The 24705-nt window shown below is 36.8% G+C and overlaps 1 protein-coding gene across 7 annotated transcripts in view; it reads right to left on the bottom strand.

Moving 5' to 3' along the window:
* STAU2 (staufen double-stranded RNA binding protein 2) overlaps positions 1-24705 on the bottom strand; it is a 318840-nt gene that overhangs the window by 99769 nt on the left and 194366 nt on the right. For 6 of the 7 annotated variants that reach the window (XM_032869185.1, XM_032869184.1, XM_032869189.1 and 3 more), the window contains one exon: positions 11478-11591. The exons of the other annotated variant lie outside the window; for it this stretch is intronic. In XM_032869185.1, coding sequence (XP_032725076.1) covers positions 11478-11591 — 114 coding nt within the window. The remainder of the gene's footprint in view (positions 1-11477; positions 11592-24705) is intronic. 7 annotated transcript variants of the gene reach the window in all.

The following is a 24705-nucleotide window of genomic DNA, read 5'->3' as shown; positions in this document are numbered from 1 at the left end:
GTTATATGTCAATTATATCTCAATTAAAGAAAAACTAAAAACAAAAACAAAACACTATGTGAACTACTGGGCTAATTACTGAACTATAAAATGTAAAGAAATAAAGATATGAGTAAATTCCTTAACTATAATACATATTTGTGTAAAATGAGAATTTCATATAACAAAGTTAAAAGTCAGAAGAAGAAATTTTAGCCATATAATCATGAGATTATGTTTCAAGTAGAGGAGATATTTTGAAATAACTCAATATGAAAAAACATCAGTAAATAGAAAGCAATTTCTCAGAGCAAACATTAAAGTTGATGTGCCTTTCTAATATCTCTCCTAGCACCTATTTCATAAAAAGTAAATGGAAATCAAGTTATGTTTTGAATTCTGGCAGCTGCAGGACCTTGCAGAAGCTGCCAATGGCAGTGATCATACCCTTTCTGTTGAAACTCCCCTCTCCCCACACACACAAACTGCACTCAGCTGTGGCTTGCTATGTGTGGCAAGTGTAACAGCTGAAGTTCAAAACCCATATTGAATCTATGTAAAACAAAGAATGCCACAACCCTATTATAGATACCCTAGGATGATGATGACAGGGGTCTGTTATTATCCAATGCCACTTATATATGCCCTTATTATATTAATACAAAACTTTATTTGTCTTAGGTTCAAACCTATGAAGTTCAAACCTCTTTAGGTTCTGAGGACTGCAGTCCCCAATGACATTTTTCAGTGAATATTGACTTGTATGCTACACTATGGGATCCTAGAATCAGGAGGCAGTCCCTTAAATTTGAAGACCCTGAGAAGGTTGTAAGAGTATACGTGATAGGTTAGACAAGTTAGAGGATACAAACACAAATTCATGGAAATATATGATGGATTCTTAATGACAGTTATATATATTTAGAGTATGTAAATATTCGGAGGTCAACATATGCAAGTTCCAGAATGCTTTCACAAATAATGTCCTTATAAGGCCATCACGAGAGAAAGCATACTCGGTCAAAGATTGTATTTCTCTCACTAATTCTACCAAATCCAAGTTATTCTCATTTTCTTCAAAATTCAATTCAATTCAATTCCAATCTATTAACATGAATTGAGTGTCTTTTATGTGCCAGAGCACAGGCATGGAGAATATTAAGGTGAATGAGACACTGCCCTGTACCTCACAGAGGTCACTGCCTAATGAGTAGACCAATACAAAAAACAATGGGAAGACAGTTTGATAAGTTGAATAGTGGAATAATGTAGAAAGTAGGTTTGGGGAAGACCTGTTGACTGGAGTGACAGCTTGGTTGGATCTGACAGACACAACAATTAAAGTTCCTCTTATGAGAAAGGACAGAATGGCCCAAACAGAGGGAAGATGTAGAAACAAAGATACAGATGCAAGCAAGCATGAGATAGGGAAACTCAAAAGTGGCGGAACATGAAGTGTGGGTATAAGTTAGGTACAGGGCAAATGGTGAAGGAAGAGAAAGGAGACAAAGGTAGGGACAAAATCATAATGCCCACAGACCTGCACTGTGCCAAACACATGTGGCTATTGAGCACCTGAAGTGTGGCTCATCCAAAATGAGATATATGAAGAAAGATTAAATACCTCAATAATTTTAGAAGTTGATTATATATTGAAGTGATACTTTAGATATATTGGGTTAAATTACATATAATATATAATATATATATATATATATATATCTCCAATATACCCAAAATACATATTTAAAATATATATTTAATATATAGTAAATATATTTAATGTAAATTTTAAGATTTTATTTATTTATTTGAGAGAGAGAATGAGAGAGAGAGAGAGCATGAGAGAGGGAACATCAGAGGGAGAAGCAGACTCCTCACTTAGCAGGCAGCCCAATGCAGGACTTGACCCAAGCCAAAGGCAGTTGCTCAACCAATTGAGCCACCCAGATGCCCCTAAATAAAATATATTAAGATAAAGTTTACCTGTTTTTTTTTTAAGTTTCTTAATGGGTTTAGAAGAAAATTTAAAATTGTATTTATGGCATCTAATTCCTCATTTAAACCTATGGTGATCATGAAGCATCCGGGTGGCTCAGCTGGTTAGGCAGCAGACTCTTGATTTTGGCTTCATCATGATCTTGATTCAGGACATGATCTCAATGTTCTGGGATCGAGCCCCAGGTCATCAGACTCTGCGCTCACTAGGGAGTCTGCTTCAGGCTTCTTTCTTTCCCTCTGTCCCTCCTCCTACTTGCTTGCTCTCTCTCTCAAAAACATAAGTCTTAAAAAACAAAAAAACATTGCCAATTTGAATACCTTTTAGGGGCACCTGGGTGGCTCAGTGGGTTAAAGCCTCTGCCTTCGGCTCAGGTCATGATCCCAGGGTCCTGGGATCGAGCCCCGCATCAGGCTCTCTGCTCAGCGGGGAGCCTGCTCCCCTTCCTTTCTCTCTGCCTGCCTCTCTGCCTACTTGTGATCTCTGTCTGTCAAATAAATAAATAAAGTCTTTAGAAAAAAAAAAAGTATCTTTTATTTCTTTTTGTTGTCTGATTGCTGTTGCTAGGACTTCTAGTACTATGTTGAACAAGAGTGGTGAGAGTAAGCATCCTTGTTGTGTTCCTGATCTCAGTGGGAAGGCTGTCAGTTTTCCCCACTAAGGATGACATTTGCTGTGGGTTTTTCATAGATAGATTTTATGAAGTTGAGGAATTTTCCTTCTATCCCTATACTTTGAAGCATTTTAATCAGGAACAGATGCTGTATCTTGTCAAATGCTTTTTCTGCATCAATGGAGAGGACCATGTGGTTCTTCTCTCTCATCTCTGATTGATTTGTTCTATCACGTTGATTTGCAAATGTCGAACCACCTTGCATCCTATGGATAAATCCCACCTGGTCATGGTGGATAGTCTTTTTAATGCAATATTGGATCATTAAGAATCTTGGCATCCATAGTCATCAGGGATATTGGTCTGAAATTCTCCTTTTTGGTGGGGTCTTTTCCTGGTTTGGGGATTAGGGTAATGCTGGCTTCATAAAAAGAGTCTGGTTTCCTTCTGTTTCTATTTTTTGAAACAGCTTCAGGAGAATAGGTATTATTTCTTCTTTGAATGTTTGGTAGAATTCTCCACGGAAACCATCAGGTTCTGGGCTCTTGTTTTTTGGGAGGTTTTTGATCACTGCCTCAATCTCGTTACTAGATATTGGTCTATTCAGGTTGTCAATTTCTCCCTGTTTCAGTTTTGGAGGTTTATAGGTTTCCAGGAATACATCCATTTCATCCAGCTTGCTTAATTTATTGACATATAACTGTTGATAGTAATTTCTGATGATTGCTTCTATTTCCTTAGTGTTAGTCGTGATCTCTCCCTTTTCATTGACAATTTTATTAATTTGGGTCCTCTCTCTTTTCTTTTGGATTAGTTTGGCCAATGATTTATCAATCTTATTGATTCTTTCAAAAAACCAGCTTCTAGTTTTGTTGATGTGTTCTACTGTATCTCTAGTTTCTATCTGTTGATCTTCTATTGATCTCTGCTCTAATCTTGATTATTTCCCTTCTTGTGTGTGGGGCTTGCTTAATTGTTTTTTTATTCTCTAGTTCTTTAAGGTGTAAAGGTGTAAAGAGAGCTGGTGTATTAGACCAGTGGAACAGAGTAGAAGAGTCAGATATGGACCCTCAACTCTGTGGTCAAATAATCTTCAACAAAGCAGGAAAAAATATACAGTAGAAAAAAGACAGTCTCTCCAATAAATGGTGCTGGGAAAATTGGACAGCTACATGTAGATCAATGAAACTCAACCATTCTCTCATACCATACACAAAGATAAACTCAAAATGGATAAAAGACCTCGACGTAAGGCAGAAAACTATCAAAATACTAGAGGAGAACATAGGCAGTAATCTCTTCAACATCGGCCACAGCAACTTCTTTCAAGATTCGTCTCCAAAGGCAAAGGAAACAAAAGCAAAAATGAACTTTTGGGACTTTGTCAAGATCAAAAGCTTCTGCAGAGCAAAGGAAACAGTCAACAAAACAAAGAGGCAACCCACGGAATGGGAGAACATATTCGCACATGACACCACAGACAAAGGGCTGATATCCAAGATCCATAAAGAACTTCTCAAACTCAACACACGCAAAACAGATAATCACGTCAAAAAATGGGCAGAAGACATGAACAGGCACTTCTCCAAAGAAGACATACAAATGGCTAACAGACACATGAAAAAATGTTCATCATCATCATCGTCCTTTCAACTTCCATCAGGGAGATTCAAATCAAAACCACATTGAGATACCACCTTAGATCAGTTAGAATGGCCAAAATTAACAAGACAGTAAACAAAAAGTACTGGAGAGGATTTGGAGAAAGGGGAACCCTCTTACACTGTTGGTGGGAATGCAAGTTGGTGTCACTTTGGAAAACAGTGTGGAGATTCCTTAAGAAATTAAACGTAGAGCTACCCAATGACCCTGCAATTGCACTACTGGGTATTTACCCCAAAGATACAGATGTAGTGAAAAGAGGGGCCATCTGTACCCTAATGTTCATAGCAGCAATGGCCACTGTCGCCAAACCATGGAAAGAAACAAGATGCCCTTCAACGGATGAATGGATAAAGAAGATATGGTCCATATATACAATGGAGTATTATGCCTCCATCAGAAAGGACGAATACCCAACTTTTGTATCAACATGGATGGGACTGGAGAAGATTATACTGAGTGAAATAAGTCAGGCAGAGAGAGAGTCAATTATCATATGGTTTCATTTACTTGTGGAGCTAAGGAATAACACGGAGGACATTGGGAGATGGAGAGGAGAAGCGAGCTGGAGGAAATCAGAGGGGAAGACAAACCATGAGAGAAATGTGGACTCTGAGAAACAAACTGAGGGTTTTGGAGGGAAGGAGGGTCAGGGGTTGGGTGAGCCTGGTGGTGGGTATTAGGGAGGGCACATATTGCATGGAGCACTGGGTGTGGTACATAAGCAGTGAATGCTGGAACACTGAAAAGAAATAAAATGAAGAACAAACAATAAACTCAGAGTGATCTTGGGGCACATGGCTGGATCAGTCAGTACAGTATGTGACTCTTGAGCTTGGGGTTATGAGTTCAAGCCCCACATTGGGCTATTACTTAAAAAATAAAATCTTTAAAAAATAAAAATAAACTCAAAATGATCTCATTTCTCTTGCCAGTGACTAGTTTAGAGATGGGGTTGTGAATGACCCAATCCAAATCTGTGCCATGAAGGAAAGATGGCTGAAGGAGTTCCTGATATAGATGTCTTTGCCCCTAGAAGAAGACCAGTATGATCAGTTCTCTCATTTTCTTTTAAATGTAGCTACACTCCCAGTGACACAGAGAACGACTGTGACCATCTTTCCATGAGCCAGAGGATGAAGCAGAGCTAAGAAATGGAATAAACTGAGTCCTTACTGACATCACTGAGCTACTTTATCAACCAACCCTGGAGTTCACTCTTCCTCTGAACTTCCTGTTATGGGAGATAACAAGTTTCCTTATTGTTTAAGCCAGTATGAGTCAGGTTTTCTGTTACTCGTAGCCAAAAGGATCCTAGCTGATACAATTCATTAGGCTACAATTACCTCAAGGGAAAGGGACTATATGCACTATCATTTAAGACCATTTAGTACCACAAAAGTTCTGTATATAGTCTATAATGAATCCATGTGTTATTATTGTGATAGTATATATTTAATATGTGTGAAGGCTTTTACTTTCTCAGTTTTAAATTATTGTATTACTGTAAGACATTATGGAATAATTACTAAGGGAAAGAGATTTTTGATTAGAACAAAAAAACTATGAGCAGAATTTAACTAATCAAAAGTAGAACAGAAATAACCATTAGATTTGTAACTTGTTACACTTCGTGGCTGTCCTTTCACTGAGAGGTCTGCCTTGAATTCTAGTCAAAGCACACACATGGGGAACAACTACACTTGATTTGCTAATGTGCACATAAACTCTTACAGGTAATGTAGCACATGAAGCAAATATACAAACACTATAGTTTATACCTCACAGAATTATTATGAGAATTAAGCAAAATAATGGATGTAGATCCTAGCATAGTATCTAGTACACAGTAAACACATTTAATATAAATTTGGTTCTTGTTTTCTGTTGAAGAATTTTTCATTTCATAAATTCTAAGTACTGTGCTAAGTATACACCACCATTTATATCATAATTTCATTTTATGTTGACTAGAAGTCAGATTAGAGCAAATAGTAATTTACATATGTCACACTTCATGGGCGAGTTAGTGCTTGGTTAGGTCGTTGATTTATTCATTTTTTTTTATATGAAGCAAGTGAGTTCCAAAGCTAACCTGAACAAAATGAGATAGGCAGTGGTAAAACTATTAACTAGAAATTAGCCTGCAGTATTTGAACAAATCTATGTCTGCTTACCAGTATAGTTGAAATTGTGAGATTAATAATGCAGTCTAAATAAAGGTGAATTAAAAAAAAATAAAAAGAGAGGGAAGGAAGTTTATGATTTTGAGGGTACCTAGAAGGTGACTGATGTAAGTAACAGACACAGAGAGTCAGCAGTGCTCAGTAACATTCAAGGGTGATGAAGAAAGATGTAGAAAGTGTCAGGCCAGAAGAGAGAGGAAAGAATATTTGGTGAATTATATCAAGCTAGAAGATTGCGAAAACCTTTCTGTGCTATTACAAAGGATTTTGCTTTTAATAACAACCACTAACCAATATAAATTTAATTTCCAAATAGGAACTACTGAAAAACATAGAGCAAAACCCCCACTAGCTCCATCTTACCAAATAAATGCGCTCTTTGCTCCACTAATGAATAAGGATGACTGCTTGTCACTGAAGCCACCATATGATCAGCAGATTTTAAATTTCACAGGATGATTAGCCTCCCGAAGACTACATTAAGTTAGTTATCTAGCTTATTACAAGGACTAGAAGAAGCCAGTTACCTTTGTATGCTCTAGTAACTAGTGCAATATTCCCAGAGAGTTATTTAGTCAACAAATGTTTGCTAAAAAATATTTGAAAAGAAAATCAGTATCTGGAACTTAAACTGTTTTTATTCTAGACAGTTAAACATTCTAAACTAATGTAAATGTATAGTATCACATTTGCTGTGATGAATAAAGCAAACATATATAGACCATTTCTACCCAGACACCACAGGGACTCCCAGGCAGCAACCAGCCTGAATGACTGCCCACTGCCTGGATGAGAGTTCAGAGTTTCCAAATGGGAAATACTACAGATCATTTCTCTGAAGTCAGGCAGGCTTAGACACACTTTTTGGAGATTAATAAAAATCCTGAGAGCCTGAAGCAGAACTTACCTAACCACTAACATTCAGAGAAGCTCTAAATCTGGCTCTTAATTTAGTGCATTCTAAGGTGGATCCAACATTCTCAGAGAACGCAGGAAAGAAAAGGGTGTGTCATGTTTCTACATTTTTCTGGGGCCAATTCTGTATATGGGTCACTGATAAAGGAATAAATCTGGATTTTTTTTAAGTTAGGTTTATTGAGGTGTAATCTAAATACAATAAAATGTACCCTTTTCAGCATACAGTTCTGTAAGTTTAGTAAATGCATACAGTCATGTTCTACCACCACAATCAAGCTATAGCACATTTCTGTCACCCCCCAAAATTGTTGTGACAATTTATGGTCAATTCCTCCTCAGGCCCTGGCAACCAATGATCTGTTTCCTATCTCTATCATTCTGTCTTCTCCAGGTCATACACATTGCATCTATAGTATGGAGCCTTTTGAGTCTGGTTTCTTTCATGTCATGATACAACTGGCAACGAAGCCAATGAGACTGGGATACTGAGTAGGAAGGAGAGTGGTCGGAATTGCAATTGGAGCAGCAGAGAAAGCCAAATCACATAGGGACGTATATGCCATAACAAAAATTCTGGATTTGTAGTAGGTGTGATGGGAAGCCACTGGAAGGTTCCAAACAGCTGAATAATGTGATCTGATTAAGTTAAAATAATTTTGGCTACTGTGTGGAATATACACACAATGGAATAGAAGTAGAAAGAAGGAAGCTAGTGTAAAGACTACTGCAATTGTCTAAACATGATAGGGGGTGCCTGGATGGTCAGTCGGTACAGCTGGTCCAGTCGGTACATGAGACTCTTGATCTTGGGGGTGTTAAGTTCAAGCTCCATGTTGGGTGTAGAGATTACTTAAAAATAAAACCTTAAAAAAAAAAAAACCCATAATAGTGACTACAATGGCAACACTGGAGGTGGTGGAAAGTGGTCTGGTGACAGATGTAATTCAGAGGAAGGGATACTGGAACTGGATGTAGCATTTGAGGAAAGAGGAAGCAAAGATGCTCCAAGGAGCTTGGCTTGAGCAACAAGGTAGATGGTGGTGTCATCTACCAGGATGGATAAAAGGAAAAGACAGGGGAAGAGGAAGAGGCAGGTTTGGCGGAGGGAGGCGGGAGAATCCGAAGTTCCATACATTTGGACATCATCAGCATACAGATGATACTGAATCTCTCTCCTCCATTCTGTAGATCTGTATGGACCTTTGATAGAGATATTTTTAACAGTCCTTGTCCTTTTACTCCTTAATACATGAGTAAATACACTGGATAATATATTTACTCTTTACTTCACTGAGTTCCTAGAGTTAAATCTAAAAATATAACGTAAACCGTAAATGTTCAAGGCTAGATAGTTCTTCCATTTCTCGCCTTCTTTTTCTACATAGATAAGAATCTCGTGAGTTTCATAAGAAGGACTGCCTCTAAATTTTACGTATAGTTTTTCTAGAATACTTATTGTTTGCTCAACTGCATTGGCTCAAATGAGTTAAGAATAGAAAACATTTTGTAAGTGATCATCATTTTTCTTGCTTTAAAATGTTTTCCGGTATTTACTGATTAATAGGTGAAGCAGCATTTAGTGGTCCACCCTTTCCGACTTACGAGATCAAGTTTATTCTTTTGGCATGGTGAAGAAGTACTTGTTGCTTAGACAGACCCTCAGTATGAGGAAAGGGTAATGGCAACATAATGCAGAAAAGCTGCAGGATGTGGAGCAGAGGTTCACTGTGTCTCCTTTCCTCAGGGAGCCCGATAACCCAAGTACAGGGAGGAGCACTGATCATGCCCTACTTCCATTTGTACCTCAGAGGCTGCCAGAGTAGAGCATGTGGCAGACAGGATGACCACTCCAGTCATAGCTCCCTTCATTTACGCATCTAACCATCCATCTTCCATCCATCCATCTGACCATTATCAATGCCTTTCCTGAAAAGTCTTTTTTTACCTTAAAATTTCATGCAAGTTCATCATTTCCAATGCAACTGCATTTGCTTTAATATAAAAATAACTTTATTTACTTACCATTGAGTAAAACTGACATTCCAGATAGATCAAGTATAAGACCTCTATGTGCAGTTGTACAGGTTATGTACTGAACACTTCATGGGTGTGTGAGTTGGGGGGGTTCTATTCCTGCTATAGGTCTTACGGATTTGGATAGCAATAAAATGCCTTGAGGTAGAAGCATCTTTTTTTTTTTTTTTTTTTTTAATTTGTAAAGGTGCCATACGGACTAACACCAGCCCAGCGCTTTGTATACGTGGCCACATGGACTGGGCATAAGCCTGAACCAGCCTCATTATTTTACTCCTGAAGAAGCCAAGTTCCAAGAGGTACAGAGACAAGTTCCTATGGCTACTTCATGGAAAATCTAGGTTTGATCTCAGTCTCTATTCCCATTCCAGTGCCATTTTATAGCAACATGCTACCTCTGCTAACAGTGGGTTGCTCTTCCTCTTCTCAGGTGTGTGGGCTTCTGAAGCACTTTCATTTCTTTGCTTGGCTGAAAGAGAGGCCTTTGTAGGATGGTTATCTCACGCTGCTATTGCATCTGTTTCTGCAATATATAGGATATAGGGGGGATATAGGGAGGTACAGCAGTCGCTAGACTTTTTGGTAAATATTCAAAGTAGTAAAGTTGATAGATTGCAGGCTCCACGACAGCAGGAACCATGTCCAACATTCCTGTCATTTCTCCCGAACCTAGCATACAGCGAAGTTATCGTTTTATACAGGAAATGTATTCTGTAAGTTTGTTTAGGTCCCATCCCTCTACTGCTGCTGCATGCTTTCCTGCAGCGGGAGCGTATCTCAGGGCCAAACTCGGAGAAGCACTGCAGTCATTTCAAAACTGCTTTCAAGGTCAATATGCTGTCAACTGCTTATTATTGGTTGGTTTCATTTAACCAGGAGCAGGAAGATCAGTCACAGAATCATAAAACGGTAGCACTGGAATGGGTCTTGTAGGTCATCTAACCAACTCCCTTATATAACATTCCAGAAAACAGGGTCCTAAAGAGAGGCAGAATCCATTCAGGTAGCTGCATCTAACTTACGCTATGGTTAGTTCCTAAAACTCAGGTTTTCTGCCTAATTAGCTGCTTTTTCCTAAACCCCACAATAACTTGCCATCAATCAACAAAACATGATTGGGAACCCCACAATGTTTGAAACATTATGAACTAGAGAGGTGTGCCCTTAAGAATGTCTTTTTTGAGTTGGATAATAAATCATGTGTTTGAGAAGATACACTACTATGTTCTTTTATTCTTTTCATGCAAGGGTACTCCTCAGAGAGAAGGAAAAAGATTAGTCTGGCAAGACTATAAGAAACTCTCAAATTTACTAAGAAATGGATATAAATGTGGGTGCCCACTGTTCTGCGTGTGAAGTTAATTTAGAAAGCACAGCTGGTTAGTCAAACGGTAAATTGTATGCATGTGTATTTATTTTGACTCCAAACTAGAAACTCTATGACCCAGATCATTAGTTTAATCTAATCTGATGATTATTTTAGTTGAAAATATCTATTATCTTATAAGCAGGATGCATTTTTAAGCTGCTAACTAAACAAAGGAATTTTGTTATTATTAAACAATATACTTTACAGATTTTTAGCCTTATTTCAGAAATAAAGCTTTAAAAGTAGAAACAACACTGGTGCATCATTTTAGTAATATCCCAAATTATGGGAGTAAGTTGATGGTTCTGAAAGTTCAATTATTTTAAACACATTCTGTAATACTCAACCCTCATCAACAGAACTACATGACTATAATACAGTGAGACTCCAGTTTATCTAGTTTTGCTAACCCTGCTTCTTATACGTAATTATTAAAAAGAAAGATAACTTGTAGGGCAATTATTTCTTCTGTATAAGAGAATTCTATATTTAAGTTAATAATGAACTACAAACTAGAAGTCTAAGATAATTTAACTCTCCTAAGATACCAGTTTCCCAATACAAAAATTGTGGATTTTTCAAAATTCTAGCACATGGTGCTAGTGGATAATATGTTAGGGGAAACAAAGCTGTATGTGTGTGTGTAGCTTCCATTTTTATGGTCTCTGATTTCTCAGCTGGGCCATAACGCAGCAAAATGGCAGTGGCATATTATACCTGGTCATGGCTGGCTTCAATGGAGCTTCCAATAGCATGGAAAGTCATCTGCACAGGGGCTAATGTCAGACAGGTCACACACTCTTTGCCACTTTGTCTATCACAGTAGTGAACCTATAACAGAACACATGCAATCTGCTGAACACCACTTGTAAGAGGGAGCCAGATGCAACAGGTCCTGTCCAAAGGCTCTATATTTCCACAAGAATTCAAATAATTTATGCAGAACACACTTCAAATATTTAAAACCTTATCAGGACCTTACAGTATCAATGGAAAATCTATTAATTCCATTTTAAGTACTTTTGAAGTTGTGAAAGAGCTGAGGAAATGCTTTATAAAATGTTTTACACTATTACAGCCAGTAGAAAAATTCGCAATTAAGTGCTATACCTGTCTTTGTAAGTCCAGCTTTTCATAATGCATAATGCATAAAAGACTTGAGGGTAAGCGTAAGGCAAAGTTCACTTGATTTCAATGGAATTTTGTCAACCTGAATTTTCACTCATCTTTGACTCTATGTCTGTGTGACTGCCACTTAATTGGTAGTGACATTCTTCTATTTCTACATTATAGTCTCTATAAAACCACTATTAAATATATACAGCTATCACTACATCATGTTCTGCTTGACATTTTGACATTACAATCAAGTAGAATTAAACTAAAATGATTTCTAATGTGCAGACCAAAATAAAGTTACATATTATTTTTCTTTTAGTTAAATAAAACCAACCATTATTAAAACCACATGTAAGACACATTCCGTATCAGAAGTAGGGTAAATGGGAGTAAAGGGAAGTGTGAGTCCTCTTCCCAGTGGGAAAATTTACATCCTTTCATTTATCTACTTTCACAAAAGTTCTTTCACGCAGCACTTATTTTAATTCTAAGCTAACAAAGCAAAAACAGCATTACTTTTGAGATAAATTAATAAAACAAGCCTATAGAATGGAATTCCTACTAATTATATTACAGAGAAAACTGGTCTATTAGTTATCACTTGGCTCAACTTGTTAAATATGTATAGGTCTAGGATAAAAGCTGAGGTGAAAATCTTGAATTCGTGAGGAAGAAAATTAAAACACTTATTAGTTCTCTGAACTAATTCTGACTGCTGTGTAATACCCTATATTATGTAATATACCTTTATTATAGATTATGGTCCATGTATATTTTGTCATGGAAAATAGACATCTGACTGAAAATGACAACAATATGGATCTTAGTCTAATATTTTAATAACTGAACTTTTTTAAGCTGGTAGGGTTAAGATTTGCCATCAGTTTCCCTGAAGGTAGGGAAATCCTGGAATCTCTAAAAAGTAGTTTAGAGTTTAAACTGAGGAAATATACAAAGCTTATTTCCAAAGCACTTTAGAGATTTTATTATAAAAATAGTTTTTCCAAGTTAACTTTGGGGGAAAAGTCTTGACAACAGTTCTAAATCACCATAGTATACCTCCTAAGCAAACTGAAAGGTTACTCAGTATATGTGAGTTCAAGTATGTGGATGTGTTGTTTACTATGCATCAGCTACATATGATGGGGGAAAATGAAACTTATCACATAACAGGTTTATGCAAAAGCCAATAAATGGTGACACTAAAATAGCTATAGCTCACAGCTGTTCATGGTACCATTAAAATATGATGTTGTATAGAGTGCTATTATAAAACATGCTTTTTAAAAATAAAACATAATTACCCTTTGACATCAGTTGAAAGTCTGTATGAAAGACATGTCACTTCCCTACATATCCAAATTGACAGTGAATACACTTGTTAGCCAGTTTATTGGAGTTCTATTCTTTCTTCTAGAGAAATGAAAATTATAAAGGACAGAAATACCACAAGACAATCCCAGTAGAAAATATAAACTCCAAACTGCATTTGCATCCATGGCTTAGATATTATTACTGAACGAATTAACTTCCTCCTGGAAGCCTGTGATACCCTATGAAACACTGTGCCTCCCACAGACATTCAACACTGGTGACCACATATAACTCATACAGAACAGATGAATATAAAGATATAAGTCTGCACACAGCCACAAATAAAATGTCAGAGCATCCAGTGAATGTAGAAGAGACTACCAACTGTCCTCTAATATTCTTCCACAGTAATTCCGAGCTGGCTACATGAATGCTCAGAATAAAGTTCATATTTCCCAGGCTCCTTTGTAACTAAGACACCATGTGACTGAGTAGAAATGAAAGAATTCCATTAACAGCTTTCTGGAAACTTAAAAAAAAAAGAGATTTTGAGCGTCTGCCTTTTGCTTCTTCTTGACTCATTTTGTCAGCCCATTGCTTGGGATATAGACAGACATTACCATCTTTGACCAAAGGACAAGGCCTGAAACCTACAGATGGCAGGGTGGTGAGTAGGCAGGAACTTGGGTCCCTGAAGACTCCATGAAACAGATTCATCACACTAGGTCTGGACTATAAGCTTACAGACCTTTCCATGAGAAAAGAATAAACATCTATTTTACTTAAGTCACTGGGCTTTTTAATCATTTAAAAAGAACCTAATCCCCATGGGACTTTCTCTACTGCCCTAGAATCAACACCAGGATCACAGCCAAAAACAAAAGGAGAGCTAAGAGCTGCCAACATTAAGGCTAGGCCTTATTCCCAACCCCTTAATAAGAGTCAGCAGAACTAATCCAACGATACACAGAAGAACTAGGAAGGGGGAAGTGAAGGGGAGGGAATTATCTTGATTGTCACCCTTATGAGAAATATAACATTTTCAATGAGTGGGGTAGCTCTAAGAAAAAAGTTAATACAGAGTGGGAGTACTTACATTCTGTCCCCTAGCAGAACCCATAAGCTTCCTTTGAAAACAAATCTTGACAGAAATCAGTATGTGCCCCTAGCAGATTGGAAACATAGGAAAATAAAGAGATTAAGTTTGGAGATATCTGAGAGCTTGCTGAAGGAGTCTAGGCACACAGTGTGCCTGAAAACAAAATGAAAAAAAGGATGAAGAGAGATATGCTCACCCTACATACTCATGACCCTTGGAGCCATGAGCCCTTGACCCATGAGCCAAAGAGAAGCTCAACAGAAGCCAAAGGGATACTCAGGCCAAACAAAGAGACACTTACCAACAGACGGGGTCAGAGGCAAGGACCACTGGCAAAGTCCAAAGGAAATATGGCTGTCCTTCAGGGACAGAGGAAACTGGAAGAAACTAAACGCTGCCTAAAGAAAATTATGAATGTCATCTACATGGAAACCAGAGTGGATGAAACCAGGTTAGGGCATCATCTCCCCCTATCTTGGTCCCCTTCCAGGCCTCCCAACACCAGTGCAGTAAGGCCACAAAATGAAACAGATGGAGTATGATGAAGAGGTCTCAAAACCCCCACCCCAACATCTATATTCAATGACACTGGAATGAGAGGAAGGGAAAAAGAAATCAGTGTACACCCTCCCTCCTCCAAATGTCTTGAGCAAAACTGACTGGCTTGCAATGGCTGGGATCAGAGTTTGGCATTTTACCATGAATTAGACTTGATTTTTAAAGAGCTTCCCTATGACTCTGCAATTGCACTACTGGGTATTTACCCCAAAGATACAGATGTAGTGAAAAGAAGGGCCATCTGTACCCCAATGTTCATAGCAGCAATGGCCATAGTCGCCAAACTGTGGAAAGAAACAAGATGCCCTTCAACGGGGGCCACTGGCTGGCTCAGTGGGTTAAGCCTCTGCCTTCAGCTCAGGTCATGATCTCAGGATCCTGGGATCGAGCCCCACATCAGGCTCTCTGCTCAGTAGGGAGCCTGCTTCCCTTCCTTTCTCTTTGCCTGCCTCTCTGCCTACTTGTGATCTCTGTCTGCCAAATAAATAAATAAAATCTTTAAAAAAAAAAAAAGATGCCCTTCAGCAGACAAATGGATAAGAAAGATGTGGTCCATATACACTATGGAGTATTATGTGTCCATCACAAAGGATGAATACCCAACTTTTGTATCAACATGGATGGGACTGGAAGAAATTATGCTGAGCGAAGTAAGTCAAGCAGAGAGAGTCAATTATCATATGGTTTCACTTATTCGTGAAGCATAAGAAATAACACGGAGGACATGGGGAGATGGAGAGGAGAAGAGAGTTGAGGGAAATTGGAGGGGGGAGATGAACCATGAGAGAGTGTGGACTCTGAAAAACAATCTGAGGGTTTTGAAGGGGCAGGGGGTGGGAGGTTGGGTGGTACCTGGTGGTGGGTATTATGGAGGGCATGTATTGCATGGAGCACTGGGTGTGGTGCATAAACAATGAATTCTGTTACACTGAAAAGAAATTAAATTTTTAAAAAAGCTAAACATAATTAGACATCAAAAAGGAACATGAATGGGAGACCAGACAGAGTATGGAGTAAAGTGGTGACTGGAAAAATATAAAATCATTCCATGTTTATACCTCCACTGTACTGAGGCTGCCCAATAAAGCAGATAAAATTATGTGAGAAATATAGGAAATTATTGAGGACAATTCCAAATTAAACAAAAAGTAATAATCTACAGATAAGAACCCTTAAGAGATAGTCACACTTCACACACCACTCCATCAGCCACTTGTAAAAACAAGTTTGATACGGCTCTGTTCAGTTTCATATTTTCTTCTTGGACATAACAACATTAGAGTTCATAAAATTATGAATGTCAAAAAAATGATAATGTGCAAGTGACATTCTGAAATTCATCCTTCTACACAGAAAAATGCTTCCTCTGATTCAAAGCATCAGCAGAAGCCAGAATTCTTAGGACTACTGGCTTGAAATAATTAGGGTAATAAATCCCACTACCTCTTCAGAACTGACAGAGCAACATTTTCTGTTGCAACAGAGCAGTGTGTTTCTACAAACGTGGCCCTAACAATTACAGTATGCGGTGTCACAGGACCTTGATTTTGATTAGAGAAAAGTGAATAAAGATAATTTTAGAAGATTAAAAAAGTCATCTTCTATGTGTACTTTAAGATTTATTGTCTATAAGTCATATCATTTTGCCATCTTTGGTACTCTAAAATGTTAGCAATTGATCTTGATTTTTATAATGTTATAGCACTTGTTTTGGATTTATAACACTATCAAATACTGTAAATTGACATTTTGGTTTTTTTTTATGGATTTACAAAAATTATTCCATCAGAAGATGGGCGGAAAATTTCAATATATGTAAATTAAACAATGTGGCTATCTTTGAAATGTACAAATCTATAATAGTTTTTATTTTAAAATAAGTTTTCTAGTTTTGACTTGTAATCACATAAACCCAGATGAGATGCTATAATTGTCCATTCTAATACTGATTTTGCCAGTCTAGAGATTTCTTTTTCCTGAAAAGGAGACACACATCACTTCAACCATTCATATAACTTAAGAAATAAAGAAAAATACTATAAGCCTTAGAATAATTTACATTAAAACTAGGTATATAAATTTTTTCATGCCATTTTGAAAATATGAGAGGGCATCCAAGTGAAAATGTCAATTCCCTACCTCCTACCTCCAAAATAAGTTCCATCAAACCATTTCCTGCAGGGCTGAAATTCCTTGATGTTGCAGGACTACTAAATATTTTACTAATCTCAGCGGGAAACTGGTTAACTGCTTGCTGTCAGATGTTTTTAATGGTCACTCCCTGTGGGACAAAAGTGAGGAGGGTGTGAAAAAGACCCATGTTTAAAAAAAGTTGCTCTTTAGATCACTAAGGAAAGATAAACGCCTGTGCATTCATATGTGATACCTAGCATAATCACCGTAGCAAGAAAACAAGTTTGATTAGTGCATCTCAGGTTCATGAACCGTGGGGTCTACTGCAAAGAAGCAGGCAGAGATCCCCTTCTAGCTACTGCTTAGAAGCTCTGCACAGAGAAGAAAAGGCAGCAAGGAGCTAAAGAGTGAGGGTGTAACACTAGAACTAAGAATAAGCATGCCAAAAACATGCTTGACTTTTGCAGTCTGCAGTATGGAGTTAATAAAGATTTTTTTTATATATCTTTATTAACACACAAAACAGCATTCTCTTAGCAAAATGTGAAACATTATTATTTGATAAATATTGCCCTAATAAATAGCTTAAATTTGTATTAAACATTCTTAACTGCTTGATGACATGTAAATCATCTTACTTATTTGGGTCAACTGCGGTCAACAGTAAAAAGCTACATTATGTTAGTTCTATATTCAATTAATGAATTAATTTATATGTAATAAAGTCCATGAAAAGCACTTAGAACAATGTCTGACTCATGATTAGCATTAAAATATATATATTAGATATTCTTATTACTATTGTAACACATCATAATAATATAATAAAAGACATGACACGATATATAATTATTAACAGTAATATTACATTAGGATAATGTCTGTCACTGACTTTCTCTAAAGTTTTTCCGAATCCTTTTCATAACTAAAATCAACTCCTTTGTAACTAAAATATAAACATATATTTAACATGTTCAAGTCATGTACCTGCATTTTAGCTGTTGGAGTAATCTGTTTCATTCTCTATGTGATATGCTTGTCACATTAATGGCTCTAAAGGGGTAAGTGAATGAAGGAAGTCACATTATAAAAACTGAGACTCAACTTATAATTATCTTTTCTCTCTTTCAGAAATTCTATGCTTGGGATAAGCTTTGAAAATTACATGCCTGTACTTGGTATAAAATTTGGCAGAGATGTATAGATTTATGTCTAGCGTAAGTCACAGATTAAAAATTGCATAGCAAATGCAACAACAGATGTGTTATCAATATTGTCAAGAGAGATAATTGCACTCTTACTTTAAGGGATGAGCATGTATGACAAAAATTCCAAATCTTTTTTTTTCGCTTTTCAGTTTCTACTCACTATGCTAGTGGAAGTCTAAGGAAGAAGTCAATTAATTGGAAAGTAAATCATACACACACATATATAGTTATTTTAGTTTGACATCTCCATTGGGGGAAAAAAAAAGCACTAGGTGATTTTTAACAGTCAATTTTATAGCTACCAGAAAAGAATCTTCTGTCTTTTGTAATGTGCACTCATGCTTTGACACTCCTACATATAACCATTTATGTATTTATAAGAAGACATGTTAAAATCTATAGGGCTTAAAACAAAATAGCTTTTCAACAAGAAAATCTTTTTCCAAGGTCAAAGGAAAATTACAGTTCATTTAGGCAGTTAGTACACCACCAAAGTTAACCTAACACAATCTCCTCCCAATAGGGCCAACCAACTAATTTTCATGTATTAGAATTCTATTGTATTGTATTGAATATCACTTTAAAGACAAGACCTTACAAATCTTTTCATTATATACCAGTTTAATTTATAGCAGCATTTAGTTATTTTTTTTATAAGAAGTATTGGAATGTGTTACTTTCTACTCCGGAATTATAGATTTTAGAAACATACTATATTTGTTTTCAAATATACTTACATTCATGATGCAAAGACCATTGTGCTTCTACTTTCAGACAAGATGAAACAGATCTACATCTCCCTATTCTTCCTGCTGTACAAGTAAAAGCTTGGGATATTATATATAAGACAAACGTAAGAGGATTCAGAAAGCAGGAGACAAGGAGGAAGAATCCCAGCTAGGGATTTCAAGACCCAAGAAACAACAGAATGGTGAATCTCTCAGTTTTCTCTTTGCCTCATGTGTCCTGGACTGTATGCCAGAGAAGCTGGCAACATGGAAATGACAATGGATATAGAAAATAATAATAATAACAATAGGGGCGCCTGGGTGGCTCAGTGGGTTTAAAGCCTCTGCCTTCGGCTCAAGTCATGATCCCAAGGTCCTGGGATCGTGCCCTGCGTCAGGGAACCTGCTTCCTCCTCTCTCTCTCTGCCTGCATCTTTGACTACTTGTGATCTCTGTCTGTCAAATAAATAAATAAAATCTTAAAAAAAAAAACAAAACAATAGCAATAATAAAACCTCAAGAAAATCTGCTCGTTCTATCCAAAGGGTCAGAAAAAGAATAAATTAGCAAGACAGAAAACATTTAGATGATAACTGCCCTATTCCAACCAAACACCACGGAAAATATGGCAGACCCACCCCCACTCCCATCAGCAAAAACCAACTGCAGAGCTTAGACTTCTACCCTTGCCAAATTTATGAGGTGACCCAATCCCCCACCTAGAGTAGTGATTGAGAAGGCTGAAGGGGAGTCATAACTTTTACCCCTGCTGGATTCCTAAGCTTTTGTCTCAATCTAGTGATATTGAGGCATATCCTCTCACTGGGGTGGTCTCAGAAGTGGCATAGTGGAGGGTCAGGACTTTCACCACTTTGCAGTTATAACATGCCCCCCTCTTCCCACCAGGGTGTCAACAGAACTCAGTGGAGAAAGTGAAATTTTACCCATAACAAGTAACAAGGCAGCACTCCAAGATCCCTAGCTGGTGCAACAGGGGACTTAAAAAAACCGAAGTCATACATAAGACACAGAGATTTATTATGCCTGAAACATCTAGGATTCAACAGTAAATCTTTCATTACACCACGAACCAGGATCATCTCAACTTGAAAAGGCAATCATGAGATGCCAACACCAAGATGACATAGACGTTAGATTCATCTGACAAGTGTTTCAAAGAAGCCATTATAAAAATGCTTTTAAAAGCAATTACAGGGGTGCCTGGTTAAGTCAGGTAAGCATCTGCCTTCGGCTCAGGTCGTGATCTCAGGGTCCTGGGATCGAGCCCCACGTCGGGCTCCATGCTCAGCAGAAAGTCTGCTTCTCCCTCTCTCTCTGACCTTCCTCCCTGCTTATTCATTCTTTCTCTCTCTAAAAAAAAAAAAAAAAATGCAATTATACACACACTTGAAACAAATGAAAAAATGTAGTCTCACCAAAGAAACAGAAGGCATAAGAAGAACCAAATAGAAACTTTATAGCTGAAAAATAAAATAACCAAAATTAAAAACTAAGTAGAGAAAACAGAAAAAAGATTTAGTAAATTTGTAGACAGAAACACAGAAAATCCCCAACCTGGACAACAGAGAGAAAATAGATGGAGAAAAGTGAACAGAGACACAGATATTTCCAGGATCATAATGAAAGATCTAATATTTTGTGTCATCAGAATCCCAGGAGGAGAAGAGACAGTGACTGGGGCTAAAAAGAATCTGAAGAAATAATGGCTAAAATGTACTAAATTCTGGTAAAAGATACAAGCCTACAGTTTCAGAAACAGGACAAATCCCAAACAGAATAAACACAAAGACACAACATAATCAAACTTCTGAAAATTACAGACAAAGAATAAACTTAGAAGCAAGCAGGAAGAGAGAAACAACTCCTGACCTAAAGAGATGGAACACTCTGAAAGCAGTGTCTCCGCAGAAACCATGGAGCCATAAGGAACTGGCACATTTTTAGAGCTCTGAACGAACGGTCAAACCAGAATTTTCTATTGAGCAAAAATATCCTTAAGGAATGAAGGGGAACCCAAAACAATCTCAAATGAATGGAAATCAAATATAAGTTGTCAACCTACCTACTCCAAAAGAATGGCTAACATAAGGTCTTGAAACGGAAAGGAAATGATAAAAGCAGGGATCTTGAACTCCATTGGGAAGAAAGAAAAAACACAGAAAGGAGTAAAAACAGTGGTGAATATACAGTATACTTTCCTTCTCTTCTTGACTTTTCTGAATATGTTGGGCATTAGAAACAAAAATTGTAACACTGGTATGGTACTTAATGTATGTAAAGGAGATATTAAGATAATTATATTACAAACACAGATGCATTTGGGGGACTAAGAATGGTACAGCATCAATTCTGTGATATTCTTACCAAAAATGTACAACCTCAATCAATCAATCATGAGAAAATATTAGAAAAACCCAAATTCAGGAATATTCTACAAAATAAATAATCATATTTTCAAAAACATTAAGGTCATGAAAGACTAAAGAACTATTACTTGATTGGAAGAGATTTAAGAGACATCACAACTAAATGCACTGTGGGATCCTAGACAGACCCTGGGCAAGAAAGAGGACATTAGTAGGAAACACTGGAAAATTTTGAATAAGATTACATCATCATTAATTTCCTGGTGCTGATAATGATACCGTGGTTGTATAATTGTTAGCATTAAGTTCTTTCTACCTTTCTCTAAATTTAAAATTATTTTTAAAAGGCCATTATAAAAGTAAACCTTTAGTGCTTCAGAATAAAGAAGATTTGAAAGAGGTCACATGCCCATTAGAGTAGATATCAGTTTTTCTGCGCATATCAGGGTTTATATTAAAAGAATCTTCAAACACAAGAAAAGAGAATCAGTGGAGATTAAATTTTCTTTTCATTAGAAAAATAAAGTCACTGTGCAATGTGATCCTTTCTACTTATGATATGGGAAGGAAAAAGGATGCAGGAAAAAAAAGTTTCTGGCATAAAAGCCTGGAAAATTGTAATATCCAAAGCATCATGACAAAGAGACGTTAAATGTTCCTCCTTAAGTTAGAGATTTTGAGAGAAAAAAAAATTATAATAGAGGCCTATTCTTGGGAATCCTAGCAATGGGGATGAAGAAACTTGAACCAAGAGATACCAATAAATGTTATCTGATTTCCGAAAGCTAAAAGTAAGTTGCTGCTCAGGCTGTAGGAGCAAACACCATCTATGACAGATTATTTCTCAGCTATTTTTATTTTTATTCTAGGACAATATTACTATTACTACCTGAACTTTCTCCTCTATCATTAATGTCTTTACAAAAATTTCCACTGAAATTACTTCTGATAGGGAGCAGGAACCAGTAAGTTATTAGGTTCTTCTTTTCAGCAGTTGACAAAAAAGGTGATAGAGAACCAGAAGAGACTGTTCTCATAACAGCCAAGAGAATAGAAAGTTTGAGAGACAAAGTCTGGAGTTTGAGTCCAGCCAGATTAACTGCTTCAGAAAACAAAATTCGAAACTATGCAGAGGAATGTAATAGAATCTAGAATCTCTATACTGTATTACTGACAATAGTCAGGATTCAATCCAAAATTACTTGACCTGGAATAAACAGGAAAAGGTGACTCATACTCCAGTGAAAAGGCACTCAATAGAGACCAAATTCAATATACCTGATGTTGAAATGAGTACAAAAGGTGTTTAAAGCACCTATTTCAACTCTTCTTATAGAAAATCTCAGCAGAGAAACCAAAACTTCAAAAGAACCATATGGAAATTCGAGAAATGAAAATACAATATCCAAAGTTTAAAAAAATTCACTGAAGACACACAGTAAACTTATAGATCAATTAAAAAATATAATTTAAAGTTCAGAGAAAAAAAATTTTTATGAATAAAGACTCCGGAATCTGTGGACAATATTTTAAAAATACGTATATATGGAGTTTCAAAAGAAGAGCAGAGAAAGGGTGCAAAATACTTACTGAAAGAAAATATGGCCTCAAATTTCCCAAATTAGATGAAAGCAATAAGTATACAGTAAATTCAACAATGGCTCCAAAATTCCTAACCTCTATACTTTTGATTGTGACCTTATTTGGAAATAGGCTCTTCGCAGAAGAAATTAAGTTGAGTATGTCAAGATCATACTGGTAGGGAGATAATATTTGCAACACAAATATTATATAAAAAGGACTCTTATAGTGCCATAAGAAAAGACCCCAATTAGAAACTTGACAAAGACATGGACATTTCATAAAGACCTATAATTGGCCAATAAGCACATAAGAAAAAGATCATATGGGTCATTAATGAAATACAAATTAAAATATAAATGTGATACCACTGTACTCTTATTTGAGTAAGACTGATCATATCAATGTATGGAACTCTCATACATGTTAGTAAGAATAATATGTTACATTATGCATATTGAAAATATGCATATGCATATTGAAAAAATCTGATAGTTTCTTATAACTTTGTACGTACACTAACCATGTGACCCAGCAAATTTACTCCAGGGCATTTTTCTAAGGGAATTAGAAAGATGTCTGCATAAAATCTTATACATGAATATTCATAAACAGCTTTATTCATAATAGCACCAAACTGAAAATAACTCAAATGTCCATCAACAGGTAAAGAGAAACAACTTGTGGTATACATCCCTATAGTGGACTAGTACTTAATGAAAAACAACAAAAACCAAACCAAACAAACAAACCAAAAAACCCTCTACTATATACAATATGGAAGAATCTCAAAAACATTATAGCAAGTGAAAGAAGCCAGATGCAAGGCTGTGCATACTGTATGGTTCCATTTTTATGAAATTCCTGAAAAGGCAAAGTTAATCTTTAGTAACAAGAGGATATCCTGGTTATCTGGATCCATGGGGAGGTGGGGAAAACAAGATGCAAAGAGGGACCAGGAAAACTTTTACAGTAATAGCAATATTGTCTTGATTGTGGTAGCAGTCACATGGTTGCATATATTTTTCAAAACTTTGTAACAAAATGGTTGTGTCTAATTGCACATAATTATAGCTCAATAAGGCTTTTTAAAATATCAAAAAGGTATAGTTATCTTTGACACAACAGTTGGAGACATGAAGTCTCCTGCATATACTTCTCATAAATAATCATAACTAATCTCACAATTAATTTCCTAGCAACTATTACCTTCGGATATTAACACCATTTGAATTTATCATATGTGTTTGGATGTCCCCTGTCCCTACTCCACATCTCACCCCCACACACCCATTTTTATGTTAGCTCCATGAGAGCAGAAACCTTGACTATCATATGTTACATCCTCAGGGCCAAGAAGTATGCCTGGCCCATGACAGGTGTCAATATATTTCAGTAGAATTAATGGATAAATGAACTCTTTACATTGTTAATATTCACTGGGAATCTCTCCTAGGCTATTTACTCATTTTCCCTCATCAAACTTTACTTTTTTTTTTTTAAGATTTTGTTTATTTATTTGAGAGAGAGAGAGAGAGAAAGCACTAGCAGGGGTAGGGGCAGAGGGAGAAGCAGGCTCCCCACTGAGCCGGGAACCTGACATGGGGCTGGATCCCAGGACCCCGAGATCGTGACCTGAGCTGAAGGCAGATGCTTCAGACTGAGCCACCCAGGAGCCCCATAAACTTAACTACTTCTATGGCTTCAATTCCATCTGTATAAAGATGACTCTCCAAACTCTGTGTCCTATCCTTTCTTGCTGATCACCAGAAGCATTAAGAACTACCTCTTGCACAACTTTATTCAGGCAATGCAAAT

This window comes from Lontra canadensis, unplaced genomic scaffold (genome assembly GCF_010015895.1).
Source record: "Lontra canadensis isolate GAN:19392208 unplaced genomic scaffold, GSC_riverotter_1.0 scaffold37, whole genome shotgun sequence".
In the NCBI taxonomy this organism is placed as follows: Eukaryota; Metazoa; Chordata; class Mammalia; order Carnivora; family Mustelidae; genus Lontra; species Lontra canadensis.
The sequence above is the reverse complement of the archived record's forward strand: the minus strand, read 5'-3'. Positions and strand labels throughout refer to the sequence as shown.